Below are 17752 nucleotides of genomic sequence, written 5' to 3'. Positions count from 1 at the left end.
GTTAGACTCCTTGAAAATCCATGAATGAGGCCTATGTCCAACAATGGACATCCTGCAACTGAAATGATGATGACGATGAAAGGGAAAAGAGACATAACCGAGCTATGAAGTCCTAAAATAGGTATTGTGTTGAGGTTATCATAGGCAACTGTGTGGGGGATTATAGTACAGCATTGTTATGTAATTGAACTCTAAGAAAATTTAAGAAAAGGGAGGAGATAGACCTTGGGAATTAATTGCTTCACTACAGTATTAAGGATATTGTGAAAGTGACCTCAAAAAATTTTTGTTTTCTGTTGCCTCAGATTAGGTCGCAATAGAAATTCCGGTAGCTTCAAGGTAAAGTATGCCATTATAGGGGAGATAAATAAATAAGAGTTTTGTTTCTGTCAAAATGAGTTCTTGTAGCATTCTTTTCGTACTGTACAATAGTGATCGATTGTAATAAAAATGAATAAATATTTTTATTTAATGTCATTCTTGATTATACCTCTACCACTGATTGATAGAAACCTTTCAATTTGTGTATAGTTTAAGTGACCATTTAGAACGCTTGATTTTTTAAAAATAGAGATGCGGAAGTCTATTGTTTATAGGACAGATGTGGGTTACGTAAGCCATGTAAAAAAAAGCCAGTCCTGTACCCGCACTCGATTGTCGGTCCGACTTTGTCCAAGCACGATTTATTATATTTATTACATTACCGAAATTTAACTGCATTAGTGTCGTTTGTATATCGTCAATACGGTTCACAATGCATACTAAATACCTTAGAGTGTGCAGTTGTTATGCGTTAAAAGTAAACTTAAGAGCATATGATTATAATTTTAATAGTTAGTTAATGCTATGCTTTTTATTTTTATTTCTTTTTTTACATTTTTACTTTCAACTTTTCCATTAAGCTTGTGCTTATCCTAACTTTAATTTATAAAATTTAAAAATGTATACTAAGGCAAACTTGCTAATATCGAATTGGTTTGATTAGCACATAACTATCCATGCTACTTTATGGTGCTAGATATTTTTGATGCCTACCTAAGTGGTTTGATATGGACTTTTGTGACATTTACTTATTTCACTGCCTGCATCCGAACTGATTCATTCATTCCGAATTGATTCTTAAGAGTTAACAAGGGAGTTGGCAAGAGATTTCTTTACATCTCTGTTTGCGACTAAATATTACCAATAATACAAGAAACCAAAAATAACAAAAAATATGCATAATGGTCTTTTTGCCAACACTGTCTGCTGAGTAATTTAAAAAATATATAACATTTACCTTTCTTGATGTTCAGCAATAGAAAATCGATTTCCTCTTGAGAATTTAGTCATTCCTTCCTCACCAGCTTTCGCTTTTTCAGTTGACAAAGTTCTGACGACATCTATAACTTCCCATCTCGATAGTTTTTTAATCTACAAAACGTAAAGCAATTCGGAATTTTCAATTATAGAATATTCACATCTAATTTTGGAAAGTACAATAGTAAATTTCCCCCCGTTTTTATTAACATATGTTGATAGAAAGCCTAAACAAAGCGTTTAATTCATTTTACTAAAGATCATTGATTAATGATAAACGTCTACTGCTAGATATAGGACTCTCCCAAAGATTTCCAATAGGACCGGTTTTTAGCGGCTTCCATCCAACCTCTTCCAATTAATGTATTAATTGATAATTAACATAAAAGGAAGATTCACATAATTTTTTTCATAAATCAATGAATTGTCTATACTTTGATTAGTTAAATTTTTTTTTACCAAAATCTCAGGTACTATATTTAATTTTCAAAAACATAATAATATTCGATACTCACGACAGTGATGATGATATAAAAAATAGACAGCTATATAATAGACAAACACAAAAATATCTTTAATTTAAAGTGGGAGAAAATTGTTCACTGATACATTTAATAATGAGCAACATTTTTTTTCTAAAACAAACCTATAAGAATAGAAACCTGAGGCAAGTTAACAATAGTTTAACGACGGATAATTTTTTCATAACGTTACGTTATGACTTGTTTAATTGACATTTTAGAAACTGGCAGGCAGTATTAAAATATTTTAATAGCTAATCTTTTTTAAGTAAACATAAAAAAAAATATCATTAATAGAGATGCCTTTCAACGACCACTTGTCGTGTAGTCTTTAGTATAATAGTCGCTTCGAGTTAAGAAAGGATTCTACAGCGGAAGATAAGGATATCTTCAAATATAACATTACGTATGCAATACTAGTATTCCTTAATTATAATAATAAAAGGTTGTCAAATATCTCCCTTCCGCCTTTTTGTCTTTTGAATTTCGCGGCTATGTACAAAGCGCTACAGAGCTCGTATCTGGCAATACTATACATAATTTGAAAGGTCTTGACATAACCTACAAAACGACGCTATGCATGATTAGTTTGGATATTGCGTTCAACAGTTATAGACGTGTAAACATGGAGTTCACTAACGCCGAAATTCGCGCTATTTTAAAGTTTTCCTTCGTTAAAGGCAAATCCGCTAGAGAAACGTTCCGTGAGATTAATTGTGTTTTGGGGGATGGTACTCTATCACTTTGAACCGCGGAGGAATGATTTCGATGATTCAGAGCCGGCGAAAACGACACCATGGATAAGCCAGCCGGCGGAAGACCTGTGACGACAAATACCGATCAAATCATGGACTACATCGAGTTAGACCGGCATGTGGCATCTCGTGACATCGCCCAGGAGATGGGAGTTAGTCACCAAACCATTTTAAACCATCTGCAGAAGGCTGGATACAAAAAAAAGCTTGATGTTTGGGTGCCGCATGATTTGACGCAAAAAAACCTTCTGGACCGAATCAACGCCTGCGATATGCTGCTGAAACGGAACGAACTCGACCCATTCTTGAAGCGGATGGCGACTGGCGACGAAAAATGGATCACATACGACAATATCAAGCGAAAACGATCGTGGTCGAAGGCCGGTGAATCGTCCCAAACAGTGGCCAAGCCGGGATTGACGGCCAGGAAGGTTTTGCTGTGTGTTTGGTGGGATTGGAAGGGAATCATCCACTATGAGCTGCTCCCATATGGCCAGACGCTTAATTCTACCATCTACTGCGAACAACTGGACCGCTTAAAGCAGGCGATCGACCAGAAGCGTCCAGAATTGGCCAACAGGAAGGGTGTAGTGTTCCACCAGGACAACGCCAGACCACACACTTCGTTGATGACTCGTCAGAAGCTACGGGAGCTCGGATGGGAGGTTTTATCACATCCACCATATAGCCCGGACATAGCGCCAAGTGATTACCACCTGTTCCTGTCCATGGCGAACGCCCTTGGTGGTGTAAAATTGAACTCAAAAGAGGTTTGTGAAAAGTGGCTGTCCGAGTTCTTCGCAAATAAGGAGGGGGGCTTCTACGAGGGAGGTATTATGAAGTTGCCGCCTAGATGGAAACAGATTATCGAACAAAACGGCGCATATTTGAACTAAATCCGATCACTGTAACACTTTTTATAAAGCATTGAAAAAGAGCAAAAAAGCGTAAGGGAGATATTTGACAACCTGTTATAAACACTTCCAACAGGTCCTTCCAACGTCTTAGAACAAGCCTTATTAAATTTTACTTCATTGGAAATCAATGTCTATCACTTGACATATCACATGACATCCCCAAACTCAAAGTATACATTTTACATAAAATAAGATTATATATAAAAATGTAATTATTCAATTACCTCTTCCTCGGGCACGCCAAACTTTCTTAACAAAGCTTTGGCATTATTCAAACTGAGCCTCCGCAAATCGGCGTCTGTCCCCGTGACAGTTCTCTTAGGTTGTTGTTCTTCATTGGGCTGCTGTGTCGGTTTATTCGGCATTCGCACGTATGAAAAGCCTTCACCACAGCCAGTGGGGTCGGCAGGTCCGGTGAGCTGCAGTAAACATTTGCCACGCATTGCTTGGATGTATGCTCGTGTAGTGTTCCATGGCGCCACTTTCACCTGAAAATAAAAAAAAATCGTTTTTGTCGCAAAATAATATGCAGAGGCTTTTTATTCTTTTTTTAAAACTGCTGCTACTTTTCTTTCTTGACGATAAATTTATTTTAGGCCTCCTCCATTTTTTCTTATTTTACATAGCGAGTATTTAGCTGCTATCCAGCCTTTCCGGAGGCTTTTTTGGTCTCAAGATTTAGAAATGAATCTAGCAGGCACTTGCACTAGGAAACTTGTTTCCTGTGCAATGTAACCGAACCATTCTCACTTGAGTATCATTTCTCCTTCGGTCCTTTATAGCCAATAGCTTCCTCTCAAATACCATTTGATCCACTCTTAGTTTATTTGTGACTTCTTTGATAGTAACTCAAGCTTCTGCTTCATATAGGACGGAGAGAACGCATTGGTCAAATATTTGGGTTAGAATACTTTCCAGTCTGATCATATTTTGCTGCCGATATCTCAATTCTATTTCTAAATGACCGATGTCAATTGGTTACCGTAACACTTCAAGTCCATCTCACTAGCAATAAATAAAATTTCAAATATTTACCTCATCATCCATTTTTAACTGCATTTCTTCATCGTCATCTTCCATGGGAGTGAAGATAAACTTTTCTCCGTAGCCAGCATCCTTTAATCGTTGTTCCGCGGCGGCCATGCTGAAGTACGCACAGCATTGCTCAGGGGACACCATGGCTCGGATTTCTTCTTCAGACGGTAAACGAAAATCAGGCTTTATTACCCACCTAAAAATTAAAAAAAAATACAAATAAAGTATCAAAAGTGCAAATTGTTCATATTTTCTTATTAAACGAATTTATATAGTAATGTATGTATTTGTATTTATGTTTATGTGTATGTTCTAAGTGTATTATGCTCTGAAGTTTATAGTACTTTTATCCCTCTCCGTCCCTCCCCCACCCTAACTGTCCTTACTGCCCTTTCCTATATGTTTCTCATTTCCATCGCAAGGTTGCCTGGTAGAGACTGCCTTAAGCGATATGACCGCATTTTGTACCATCTCTACATAAATATATGTTTAGCTATAATCTATACATTTTTTGTTATATTTTCTTTTAGATGTTTATTGTTATTTCGGTGTGTATTAAAGCATAGATATATAAATAAACCGGGAAAAGCGATAAAAAGGAGATGAACACGAACTAAAAACTGAGGTTATTAAGCGTTTTCACTGTACGAGAACTGTAGGACGCGTAGTATTTAAATATACCAGGTATCTGAATTTAAAAAAAAAACACATGTGGTTCTCGCTCATAGAAGTTATAAAAAACCTATCACCATACCTTCAATTTACCAGTCCCAATTTCGCATACATTACCTAACTTTAAACGTATCACAGTTTTGTACATATTGTGTAAAACGGTATTAAAATATCGTAATTCCGTGGCCCCCATTTGTGCAAGTTTAATTCGTTAAAAGTCGTAAGACCTTAAAAAAGTTACTATTGTAAGTACTCTTTATTTATTATTAACACATTATTAAATCAATACCAATAAAGTGATTACTCTGGAATAGGTTTTATTTATTTATTCATTCTGTTGTGCCGTGACAAGTAATTTTTGGAAGTTCGAAGTCATTCGTAACAGCTAGTAAGTGCATAAAGATGAAAAAGGTAGATAGGTAAGTAGTCTTTAAAAACGTACCAATTTGAATCTAATCCAGTACGTTTGAAATCTGCACAGAGCTTCAGACGCTTTCTAATAGAACTCTCAGAGTGTGACGGGAAAGCTCTTTTAATGTCATCCATCCTTATACGTCGTGGATTATCGCGAGATTTCCAGAACAATCTGTATATATAAACCTGAAAAACATGTTTCATAATAATATCATATTTTATAATACATCATATTTTATAATCAATAAACTTTTATGTAAAGACGCTATTTTTTCCTAATACGGTTAGTTTTTAAAATAAAGGTATTGTACATTATCTTATCATTACTTTATTTTTTTATAAATTTACTTATTCCACTCGCTACTAATTAAACGTTACATAAATATATTGGTTTTATTTCTTTAATGTAAAACATTTTATTGCATAACTAATATTTTACTACATTCTACTAGATATAACTTAGAAACAAGCAGCCTTTGTCAATTTCGTCAATAAGCATGTTTACAAAAAAGCCCGGTTGGACACTTTGTTGAACATCATGAACTAGAAAAAGCCACTATAAGTAGCCAGTAGTAGCAAGCCTCCCCCAAAGATCACCACGATCAGCATCCAGCGACTTCTCGCAATCTTAACTATATGAACGATCCACATACTGTGGGGCCTACCCACAAAAATAAAAGCCTTTCGGGCCCCAAACGCCATCGGTTGTACGGGCGATGTGCGGACCGCAGCCACTTCAAACGAGCAATTTTTCGAGCTGTGTCAGTTACCCTGGTTTTTTTGCACATCTCATTTCTGAATTGAACTCACAGCGACACGCCTGGCATAACTTTCTCTATTGATCTCTGGTTGACTTTGGGCCTGTTTTGAGGCTGGACTTATTTACAAGCAATTATAAACGCTTATTGGTCAATTTCTTTACGTACCAGTGGTATAATATTATACGCTCTAATACAGAATTTACATTCCCTTTTCGTATACAAAACAAACAAGACAAGATGTAAGACAAACTATATTTATCTATTATGGCACTAACCATAAATAGGCGACATAAAATAAAATCTTGAGAAGAACCACGTTTTTCATCGACCTATATATCTTTTGTACTTTGTTGTCAACTGCAATTTTGTATGCAATTGAAAGGAACTGATAATCGAATCTTAGCGAGTGCCAATTATAGTAAAATATCTAAAAAGGTTTATTTTTAAACATATGCAAGTAATAATTTTATTTAATTTTGGAATGTAACATATATGTAGTTCGTCATTATATGTCTCGCTGTATCATCCTGGGTAAAGTTGAACCAAAAATATTAAAACGTATTTTTTTCGTATTTAGGCGATGTTTTACACAAGTTGTAATTTTCTTGTCGATGTAAACCCATTCCTACGTCGTTACGTCCCTCTCCCAACAAGATAAGTTACGCTTTATCTTGTATTAACACTGTCCAGCGAATACAGTATGGATACAAAATGAGACCTTTTAACCATAAAAAAATAGTTGCTTATGACTTTACCTGCAGAAAATCACGCACAAAATTGTTTGCTCTCTTGGAATTAGGACCCGGGACTTCATATAAAGGACACTCTTGACCCGCAACAAACAAGGCGTCAATCTCTCGAATATAGTATCCTTGTCTGAAAACATGGGTTAAATAAAACACGCATAGAACATCCTATAATTTAAATTCCCTATTTTTCCAGCTGATAAATATCATGCTAAAATATTATTAATTTCATTTGTACATATATATATATATATATATATAAATATATATATATATATATATATATATGTATATATATAAATAAATAAATATATATACATATTTATATGGAAGGATGTAGGAACGAAAGGTATAACAGCGAAGGATTTAGATCTGTCAAGAATTGACATCTGCTTATTTCTGGAACTAGCTTCTAAAACAAAATCATCGATCAAGATCATTCACAATTTGGTTAGAGAGTGGAAAGTGGCCTTCTTAAACGAGGGTAGTTAGCTTCAAGCACCATACCCAGCCCTCTTTTTTCCTACAACACGATTTAGTGCTGGACACCTGAATGGTGATTCCATTAAATGCTAGTAAGTTGTGTCTCATAGTCTCAAATATATTAAGTAATATGAAAGTTAGAGTTTGTAATACAAGACTTAAATTAGACTTACCTAGTCCTAATAACTAAAAAGTCAGTCGGTTGTAAACTATGTTCGTAAATGGGCGCACGATACATATTATTTTCCAAAACAGGTTGTGTTGCTCCCGGTGCCAAAATGCCTAAGAACGGGGATGTATGTGCGTATGCCACTTCTCCATACTTAAAAGATTTCGGTCCGTTATCCTGAAAATAATAAACATTGTTTATTATTATTAGTGACAAATATTTTTATAATTTATTTATGAATATACATAAATAGATAAAAATGTATCCCTATTTCGCTGTAACGGCTCTACTTTCCCCTACTACTCTCCCTAATTGATAGTTAAAAAAATATGCAGAAACCCGGAATTTTTTTAAAAAATATAATGGTTATTGAGTCTTTGTGTAGACAGTCAAATACAGTTCATTATGAACTTCATTACATAGTGTACGCGCTTTAATTTATTTATTTCACTTTAATCAATAAATAAAGTGCTTTCTTTAAATTATGTTCCATTATTTTTTTTTCCTATTTTTTCACCTTCTTATACTTCTGCCGTTAAATGGCAGACTTTATATGACTAAAATATTTTTTTCATAATTTTTTTTCAAACTGACTGACTTTTAAACATCTCTCTTCTATTGGTCCAATTTTAAAGTCTTATTTGTAATTATTTATGTCAAACTGTCTTATACATTATTTATCTTCTTCTCCTTGCATGCTTTTCACTCTATTGTGGAGCTTTTATATCAACTTTATCATTTAAACTGACTTAATTTTAAGGGCATTTGGTACATTATTCTCTTTCTTAGTTGACTATATCTTCTTTATTCCTGTTTTTATTTTATTTCGTTCCTGGACTTATCGACTCCCGTCCTAGCCGGCGTGTGGATATAACACTGTGTCCTGCTCGTGTTTGTTTAACATAATTTTTTCGAATATTACATGAACTTATTTATTCATAGCACACATCTCTTTTTTGTTCCAAAGATGATAAAAAAGAATAACTTGGAATAAGTATATTTGAATATTTGATAATATTCAAAACCTGCATTAGAAATTAAATATAAGTTTTATTATTGCTAATGTTTTAACACTTACCTTAATAGCAGTCCGTTTGTAATAATTCTTTATTTTTGAACACATTCCGACCTGGCTGATGAGCGGAGGGTGTTCTTCACAAAACTCGACCAGTATCAATTCTCCGTCCTTACCACTTAAGTCTTCAGGTGTGCGCATGAAGAATACATCCCCACCACCAGAAGCCAGACGTTCCGCTTCTCGTTGCTGGGAATAGTAAATTCAATAGGAATCAATAGGATTCACCATCATTTCAACAACAAACATTCAAACAACAAACATTCAAACAACAAAACATGAAAAGAGCCCTAGCACTGAAATTCTAAGGGCTTTATTCTGAAATTACTTTTTATCATTAAAGTTAATTAGTGCGCTAAGTCAAACATAGGCATAGACTAAAAATTCTTCTTCAAATCGTCAAATTTAGTTTCGCGGGTTTTATACTTACTTATATACATGTATATATGTCAACCCTATTATGACTATCAGTAGTTATTAACACGTTTAAAAATAATTCTGGGAAGCGATACACAAATCTCGACTTCGGCTCGGATAAAATAGCATTTTTCCTCTATTTATAGTCTGTGGTGTACAAGAGTGTTAATAAATAAAGTAAATAAGAGTGTTAATAAATAAAAAAATGAATTTCAGTTTCCTCAACAGTAATTCTCTCCATTCACTTCTTGATACGTGAACACTCAAATAAGAAAGAATTTTATAAGAATTCATTTTGTCACCAAACAGGTTGGTGTAAATATGAGATCAATTTTTATATTATTACATTTCTAGAATATTTCTAAAACTCGACTAAAAATATGAAAATGATATCTAAGTATTGAAAATTGCGTTGCGGTCTCGACGTGTATTGAATATTGAATATACGAGTTTTTACAAGTTGCAAAGGCTGAGCTTTTAAAAATATCAAGCCAATATTCTAAATTATTCACTTTAAAAATCAGATTAATTTTCATAACCCTGGCTAACAAGTTGTCAATTGTTGTCTCACTAATGTATCTCACTAATGTAGACTCAGTCGAGTCTCCCGTGGAATCCTTAGGATTGGGGAAGTAAGGGACTAAATTATTATCATTTGTAAATAATGTTACCTTCGCCTTCTTTTTAATATGTTTCAAAAGAGGTTGTACAGGATGAGGGCCATTCTCAGACAATGGTCCATAGGAAAGCTTTCTCATTGCAGGTCGATGGAAGGCACGTAATCGTGCTGGACCCATATGAGTTTGTATGAATGGAGCCCTAAGCTCAACCACAGGTGTGCTGTGCTGTATAAGTTGGCCACCACCCACTTTCAGTCGAGGGTTCTGAGATTTTGCTTGGTAGTAGCTGAAAAAACATAACCATTGACCTTAACTCAATTATTATACTTTTGCGTGGTTCAGCAGTTTTGGTATCTTTATAGCAGTTTCACTAAGAGGTGTCAGTGTCACTTTCAAACGCAACGGAACTAATAATTGTGTTGGTTTTGGAGGTCGACGAAGGAATCGTGTTGCACTTTTAAAGTGCTCTGATCAAAAATATATAACAAATTCAACTAGTAACATTTACATTATTAGATATATTAAACATAACTTACACATCATTAGATATATTAAACGGATCTCTGTCTGGTGATTTTGGTGGTGGCGGTGGGGCATCTTCTTGTAAAACATTGATAACACCCGCTTTGCCCAATAAAATCTTTGACTTTTTGACGTGTGGGTGAGGTATTTTAACTTTAGGCGCCGGCCCACGTTCTGTAATAATAAAATAATTTATGAAAACTTCTCAAATATGCCATTTAAATTGATGAATGTTTCAAAATTGTTGTGGTGTTTCATATATTTAGCATTTATTTGTTTCAAAAAATAAATAATGACAATTTTAAAACCAACAAACCAAAAAAAAATTTTAATTTATTTAAAATAAAACTTATTAAGCAAATGACAAAATGTTTAAAGCTTTTAGTAAAAACTTTTTTTTACTTGAATCGAGTACATAAAGACTACTTTTATACATTTTTATTATACTATTTTTTTTTTTGCTCTGTGGTGGCTTGTATATATAAGTAATAACAAAAGTAACTGAATAGTGATTATATCAATCTCACCTCTAGTAATTTTAGACGGATCAACATCATCAGGGATGCCTAAAATAATATTTTCATCATTTGGATCTAATGTCAGTATTTTCGGCTTGGGTATTGTCGGCATATTTTCCGCGTCCCATATAACCTCGTCTTCCCAAGTACCATAAACTAATTCTTCGTTTTCCACCGGGAAAATACTGTACCACGTGTTGTCTTCACCATCACCAACTGGACCTCCTTGACCGTTTGTAGCAGACGCCGTTGATCTATTAACAAACATATAATAATATTTACTGAATATTTTACACACAGATAAATACAAAGAAAAGCAATGTATCATCTTCTTTTCAGCTACAGGACGTTCACTGCTTGACAAAAGCCTATTCCATAGTTTGCCATAATGGACCGGTTGGAAGCAGCTTGTATCCAGCGTTTTTCGATAGTCATATGTCCACCTTGTCGGTTCATGGTCTCAACCAACAAAAAATTTTATGCTGTTTTAGATAAACAGTTGTCTTTATCGCTCTTTTTAAACAGTGATCCGCTATCATAGCGTGATACTGCATTTTAAAAAATTATGTTTAGTATACTTTTTATTGGTGTATTGGTTCTAACGTATAGAAATCCTGTTATGAGATTTAAAATAGAAGAAATAATAATATATAGCGAATAGTATTCACAGCCAGTTCCCGTTAATAATGCAATGAATCATAATCGCCTACCATCGTTAACCATGCCTCGTAACCAATCAAATTTGTTTATAAATAATAAGTCAAGTTTACAGTGATCACTTGAGGGCATGTTTTCGAACGCAAAAGCTAATTAGGACTATTTTAGTATGGCGAACGGACTGTAACATAAAAATAATTTGTTTAACTTTAACTAAGAAATTAATAATTCTTCTGTGGGTGTGTACGGTTTTACAAAAAATTATCGTTTAACTTGGCCAATTACTCCCATATAATTATCATTTATTCAAATTAAAAAGTTTATTAAAAAAAAATTACTTTATACTGTACGAAGGATAAATGTGGAAGTAATCACAAAAAAAAACTCTCATTGAGTTCATTAAAGGTTCTTTTTAATTCGGATTTGGAACCCACATAGTGTTAAAGTTAAAGATGACTTAAGAGCGGAGTACAATGTTATTCCACTTTTTATCATATCAGTTTTTTTGTTGTTGTTACATCCTTATTTGATATTAACACTAATAAATAAAAATAAATGAATAAACACTCATTTTTAAATATTACTATTAATACGTAGTACATACTGAATTTACGTATTGTATGTAAAGCATTCAGTCTATAGCAAAGAAATTAATTAAAAAGAATAAAATTATGTACTATCGTGTATATAGGAAAATTATTTATCCAAAATTGTCAGTTATTGGCTCAATGCACGTTGAAATAAACAATGACGAAAATTTATTTACGTCGAAGGCTTTGGCTGCAAAGGAGTAGTAGGTTGCGGGCGCGGATGTGAAAATTGTTGCGCAGTGCGGCTCACCGAAGTAGGCACCCAGCCCGCTGCATTACTCTTACTATTAAGTCGTGCTAACACCTGTGAATAAATAATAAATAACTTATTTCGACATAATTTATTTACACATCAAAATAGTAACAAACACGTGATAAATACAAAATAAAAACATACTCGTAAAGCCTGAATTTCGTCTTAGAAAGTTAAATTCATCGGCCTGAGTATGTACCCTCATATATATAATAAAGTAGCGAAATATATCTTAGCCCTTCGTTTTCTTAGTATTAAATCTAAAATTATAAGTATGTTATTAAATAAATCTCATTATAGCATTAATTTAGAAACTTGATTTGTTGACTCATTTACTCACAAGAACAGACTTTAAATTCAAAATTCTAACTGACTGGCTTTAAATTCTAAATTCAAAAATTACATAATTAGTATGAACATGATAATTATTTTTCATGCCAGAAACTGATAAGACGATCATATCTGTCACCGCTTTAAAATATTTATATTATATAACATAATTTTGTTTAATATTTATGATTTTAATTTTGAAACCCTTTCTTCAAGTTTAAATAATTAACAAATACCTCTATCCACCTCTATCATCTATTGAATGTTGATTTTGTCTTGCCGAAACACCAATGCAATATTTGATTTAGGATATAAATTATATATTCGTACCTTATGTTTTATTTCACTGCCATCCCATATAACGTCATCCTCCCATTGCAATTGTGAAACCATAAGAAATGCATCATCAGGAAAGTCACTTTCAGGATTCTCGGATTCGACCACTTCTTCACCGTCTGCTTTATCAGCCTCTTTTGGTTTTTCTTCTACTTCAGTCGATAGGCCCTTAAAATTTATATTACTAATGATATCACCAATAATTTATGAAATTCAAGGAAAGAAAACTGTATGGGAGAAACCTTTTCTGCTATAATTATTATAGACCACAGAAATGCAGTTTATTTTAACAACAGTGGGCGAAGATATTGAGCGCTATAAACAAACCATATCAATGATTTCACTAATTATTTAAATTGGGTCACATCTAAGTAACATAACGGAACAAATTTAGTTGTAAGATTGAAGAGCAGATACATGCCCTAATTAAATAATGAAAAGTTAGTAAAAGACCAAAAGTCTTAAAATCCAGTTTCACATTAATTAAAAATCTAGCTATATCTTTAAGACTGGTTGCAGATGATAACAACAAAACATACATTTATACAATTTTTATTCATTTACTTACTCTTTCGCCGTTTTACAGTGTAACGGCTAACTAAATGCTGAAGAAATTCACTGCCTGTTATTAGCATTCACTAACAGTCAGGTACTGGCTTAAAATAAATAAAAGGCCACTTACCTTTGATTTAAATCCATAATCGAAACCCTCGCCAGTTTCAGGGACGTTAAGCATATCATACCACATTTGTGCTGGCCCAAAACGCCAGTGTGCAGGTGTTGGCCTTTGGGACTTGTCGCCAGAGTTTTGAGCATTATTATCTGAATTTGCTTGTTGATTCTCTTCCATAGGTCTGTAATTTATTGAAATATTCAATATAATCTAAAATGGTGCTTCAAACTTTTTTAAACACATTCTGCAGAAAACTATTGAATTTCACTTACAAAAACTTCTCAACATACTTATATATGATGACCACATACATATCCCCAAAGATGATTATTATTTCTCTTATGGTCCTTTTATTGTATGTTTAAAAAACGTTGAAGACATTGAACATTTTAGTAAGATACTAATTATATTATTTTTTTTAAAATACATGTTATAGGCATAATACATCATAATAAATATTTTTTTTATGATAAGTTAGGACTTCACATATTCCCAATGGTACTAACTGCAGGTTGCGAATCACTGACATAAAAAGATATTTCATGCAAGCATTGATTCATCACAATTTTTTTTTTATAAAAAAAAGGCAGTCTCTGCACCATTTTAACTAACCAAAGCGGAAAATATTTTAGTTAAGTGATATAGAAACATACTTAAGAAATTTCTCTTCATCATCACTGGCATATTGTGGCTCCTGATTTTCTGGTATCTGTGGTGGCGTATCACTGCTCGTACTACCACTGCGTTTCCTTCTTCTGCGTTTTTTTACACCGCGCCATATTTGAGGCAGACTTGACAATTTTCCAGGGCCGAATAATCGGGAAAATAGAAGTACCTACATAAAAAAAGTTATCAAAAATAATTAAAATCTAAATATTACGAAAAGTTAGAAAAAAGAAGCTTTGGTTCATTATTCATTTACTTTATGTCTCAACCTATCATAGTGATTAAATTAATCAAATTTGGTAAAAACTAGTATCAATAAAACTCCTTGTAATAACATCCGTCAACTTTTGACTATGAGCATTCCAAACACATGCTATATCTTTTAACAAGCCCAGCCAGATTTTTTTTTTCTAATTACATTCACAAAAATCCTTCATACAGTAGATTATAGATGTATCCTCATCATCATCACATTCTCATTTACTTCTGGTCTCTATCATGGATTATTATAGCATATTAGTTAAAAAAAATACATACTTTATCAGGTCGAAAGTCTGGAAAAAGTTCAGTGACATCCACATTGGCATATTTAGAAGGAAGCATAGCCGCAAGAGGAGTTTCCAATTTCTTAGGTTTCTCTGATTTTTGCTTACTGCAATAACAAACCAATTTATGACATGAACCAAATACATAATAGTCTATGACACAAAAAGAATAATTTTTTGTTACTAACGGTACAGTTGAAGGTGGTGGCATAAGACCTCCATCCCCTTCCATGTCTCCCTCATAGCCGTCATCAGTATTCTTGGTTTCCCTTTCATTCTCTTGTCTATAATGTGACTCCTTCCAGTCTTCACTTGTTTCTGTTTTTACGTCACTCTGTGGACAATTATTTGCACCATCTCTGCTTGGTGATTTTTGGGTTTCTTTTGGCTTATTTTCTTCAATTTGTGTGTCACCATCTGATTCCTTATTAGTGCTACCATCTAATTCCTATTAGTGTTAATACAAAGTGTTAATGCACAAAGACCACAAAAGCTAATCAACTAACATGACAAAACATTGAAAGTTACACAATTATTAGAACGGCACATAAAATTACCAACCCAAACATAAAAATATACAAATAAATTTTCACAAAAATATTATTATAATAGGATAATGATAATTCATCCAACACTATATATATCTGAACTTCTAAAGCAAATTTATAACCACTATCAACATTTCACAATTATTGTTCCCAATAAAAGATAAAATTTTAAATCATAAATTCATTTGATGTTTGCAATCTGGTTAAACAAATACATTTCTGAATGAATTAAATTAAACATTAATACTTATCCTTGGAATTAATTGCGATAGATCAAAAAACTACTTAAAACTAATAAGCACAGATTCTCTATGTTATGTTTATGTGAAGTTGAAGCCAGAGTTGTCTTAGTATTTAAAGAACTTTTGGATCGAAACAATCCTGAATCAGCAAAAGGGACTTCAATTTACTTTTGCTTGTACATATGTAGGGACTTTTATAACAATTCATTTTGTTAATTTAACAATTAATATCATTGAAGCCGCATCTACCCTCATAACAAATAACACTGTAGATGAACATACTTCTGAATATATAATTACTAGAGATTTTATTTTAAAATAAAAAGTATTTACACACCAAAAAAAATCTTCTGAAAAAGCCCACAGATTGTTACCATATACCAATATCAATGTAATAAATCCCTCAAATTGAAATTATACATACCTCACTTTTTATTTCTTCTGCAACATCATCAATATCAAAATAGTCAACTGCAGAAGGACTTTTTTCATTGTAATCTGTAAATCATTTAATTGAAAAATAAACTCTTCAGTATTATCTTTAACAAAATAAGGTAAGTCTTTATATCATTCAACAAATCATATGATTTTTTTTCTATAATTTAAATATATATATCATCCAAATATAAAATCCAAAAAGCTTGAGTACTTAACTTCTTCAGAAGATAGGTCTATTTATCACAGCATTTTAATAAACCTTTGCCAAATAAATTCTCATGCAAAAGATTGGTTGCAGTATGAATCTTTCACAAGTTGTAAATTTATGTGGATTTTGATTTTTTACTACACTACTGCCAAACATTTGATATTTCAGCATATAACAGAGGTTCATAAATTTTTAAAAGAAAAGAACTCAATTTTATAACAAAAACTGTTACAAACAGCCTCTTTTCACAATGTGAAGTTGCTTTTGTAAAGCAGTTGAATTTTTAAAGTAGTTATTGTAATTACAAGGATATTACTCTAGCATGTCTTTGCTCAATATATTTGACTTTTTAAATAAAACAACAAATAAAAATCATATAATAGAGGTATAATATTAGGTATAAGATTCAGAAATATTTTTTAAATGAAATATAAATATTGTCACATTTTCTTAAAGAGTACAAACCATGCTTAGCTACATTAGTTATTATTTAACTTTCAAGACAAGTTTCAAATTTTTTGTCAAAAATTGCTCAATATATTATATGATATCATTATCATGCAGTTTTACATTTTTTTGTTTATTTCCTAGATACTTTTTGCAGTGGGAATTTATAACTCATGATGGTAAGTTTTAAAAATCACATACTCTTAGTGCATGTAGTATATATAGTCATTTGTCTTACTTTAATAAATGAGCTATCAGCTGAAATATAATTTAACAATTTAAATAGTATAACCTTTTTCTTCATCCTCTTGGTTTGGTTCATCCTGGTCAAGAACTTCAGATAACATAGAACCTAGACCTAGCCGATTAAGTGAGGAAAGCATTCGCTTAGATTCACCATCAAGAAGACCATCATCTTCTAGCTGTCCTGTTTCATCAATGTTTCCAAACAAAAACCCTGTTAAATCTAAACCAGGCCGTCCATTATCTGCTTGGTCATCGCTATCACACATTATGTCAGAATTTTGGCGCCCTTTTAATTAACAAATATACATGTTTTTTAAGATTTAAAACTTTTGACAAATTATATTACACTCGAAAAATGTGGATTGTAGTCTACTAAAAGCATCAAACATCTTTGACAAATAGTGTCAAATTTTTGACAACAAATCTAGAAACCATAGATTTTATTGTAATGACAAGTAAAACCTTTGTAACAAAAAAATTGTCTCTTAGCTATTTCAATTATACTTTTTATTATTAAACATATCAATTTTTATTTAAATGAATTTAATCATACACAGTGCTGTGTGATAATTAACGTTTCGAAACATTAAATTAATTGGCAGTAAAGAAGGTAAATTTTATAAACAGATAATGAAATAAAAAACGATAT

At 32.6% G+C, this 17752-nt stretch overlaps 1 protein-coding gene across 1 annotated transcript in view; it reads right to left on the bottom strand.

Annotated features, from left to right (window-relative positions):
- Nucleotides 1-17484, bottom strand: part of Taf1 (TATA-box binding protein associated factor 1) — a 29814-nt gene extending 12330 nt beyond the window's left edge. The window contains exons 1-18 of the mRNA XM_068775468.1: nt 17150-17484; nt 16189-16262; nt 15163-15422; nt 14967-15081; nt 14417-14598; nt 13773-13944; nt 13085-13258; nt 12348-12475; nt 10934-11178; nt 10421-10580; nt 9936-10170; nt 8851-9036; nt 7777-7949; nt 7130-7250; nt 5642-5799; nt 4528-4723; nt 3717-3980; nt 1280-1413 (exon numbers count right to left, since the gene is read on the bottom strand). Coding sequence (XP_068631569.1) covers nt 1280-1413; nt 3717-3980; nt 4528-4723; nt 5642-5799; nt 7130-7250; nt 7777-7949; nt 8851-9036; nt 9936-10170; nt 10421-10580; nt 10934-11178; nt 12348-12475; nt 13085-13258; nt 13773-13944; nt 14417-14598; nt 14967-15081; nt 15163-15422; nt 16189-16262; nt 17150-17369 — 3197 coding nt within the window. The 5' untranslated portion in view covers nt 17370-17484. The remainder of the gene's footprint in view (nt 1-1279; nt 1414-3716; nt 3981-4527; nt 4724-5641; nt 5800-7129; nt 7251-7776; nt 7950-8850; nt 9037-9935; nt 10171-10420; nt 10581-10933; nt 11179-12347; nt 12476-13084; nt 13259-13772; nt 13945-14416; nt 14599-14966; nt 15082-15162; nt 15423-16188; nt 16263-17149) is intronic.
- Between the last annotated feature and the right edge of the window lie 268 nt (nt 17485-17752).

Source organism: Battus philenor, unplaced genomic scaffold, assembly GCF_028537555.1.
Source record: "Battus philenor isolate CCGP_79_NKW_IND1 unplaced genomic scaffold, ilBatPhil1.0.hap1 SCAF_9, whole genome shotgun sequence".
In the NCBI taxonomy this organism is placed as follows: domain Eukaryota; kingdom Metazoa; phylum Arthropoda; class Insecta; order Lepidoptera; family Papilionidae; genus Battus; species Battus philenor.
Note: the sequence above shows the minus strand (reverse complement) of the source record. Positions and strands in the feature narration are given on the sequence as shown.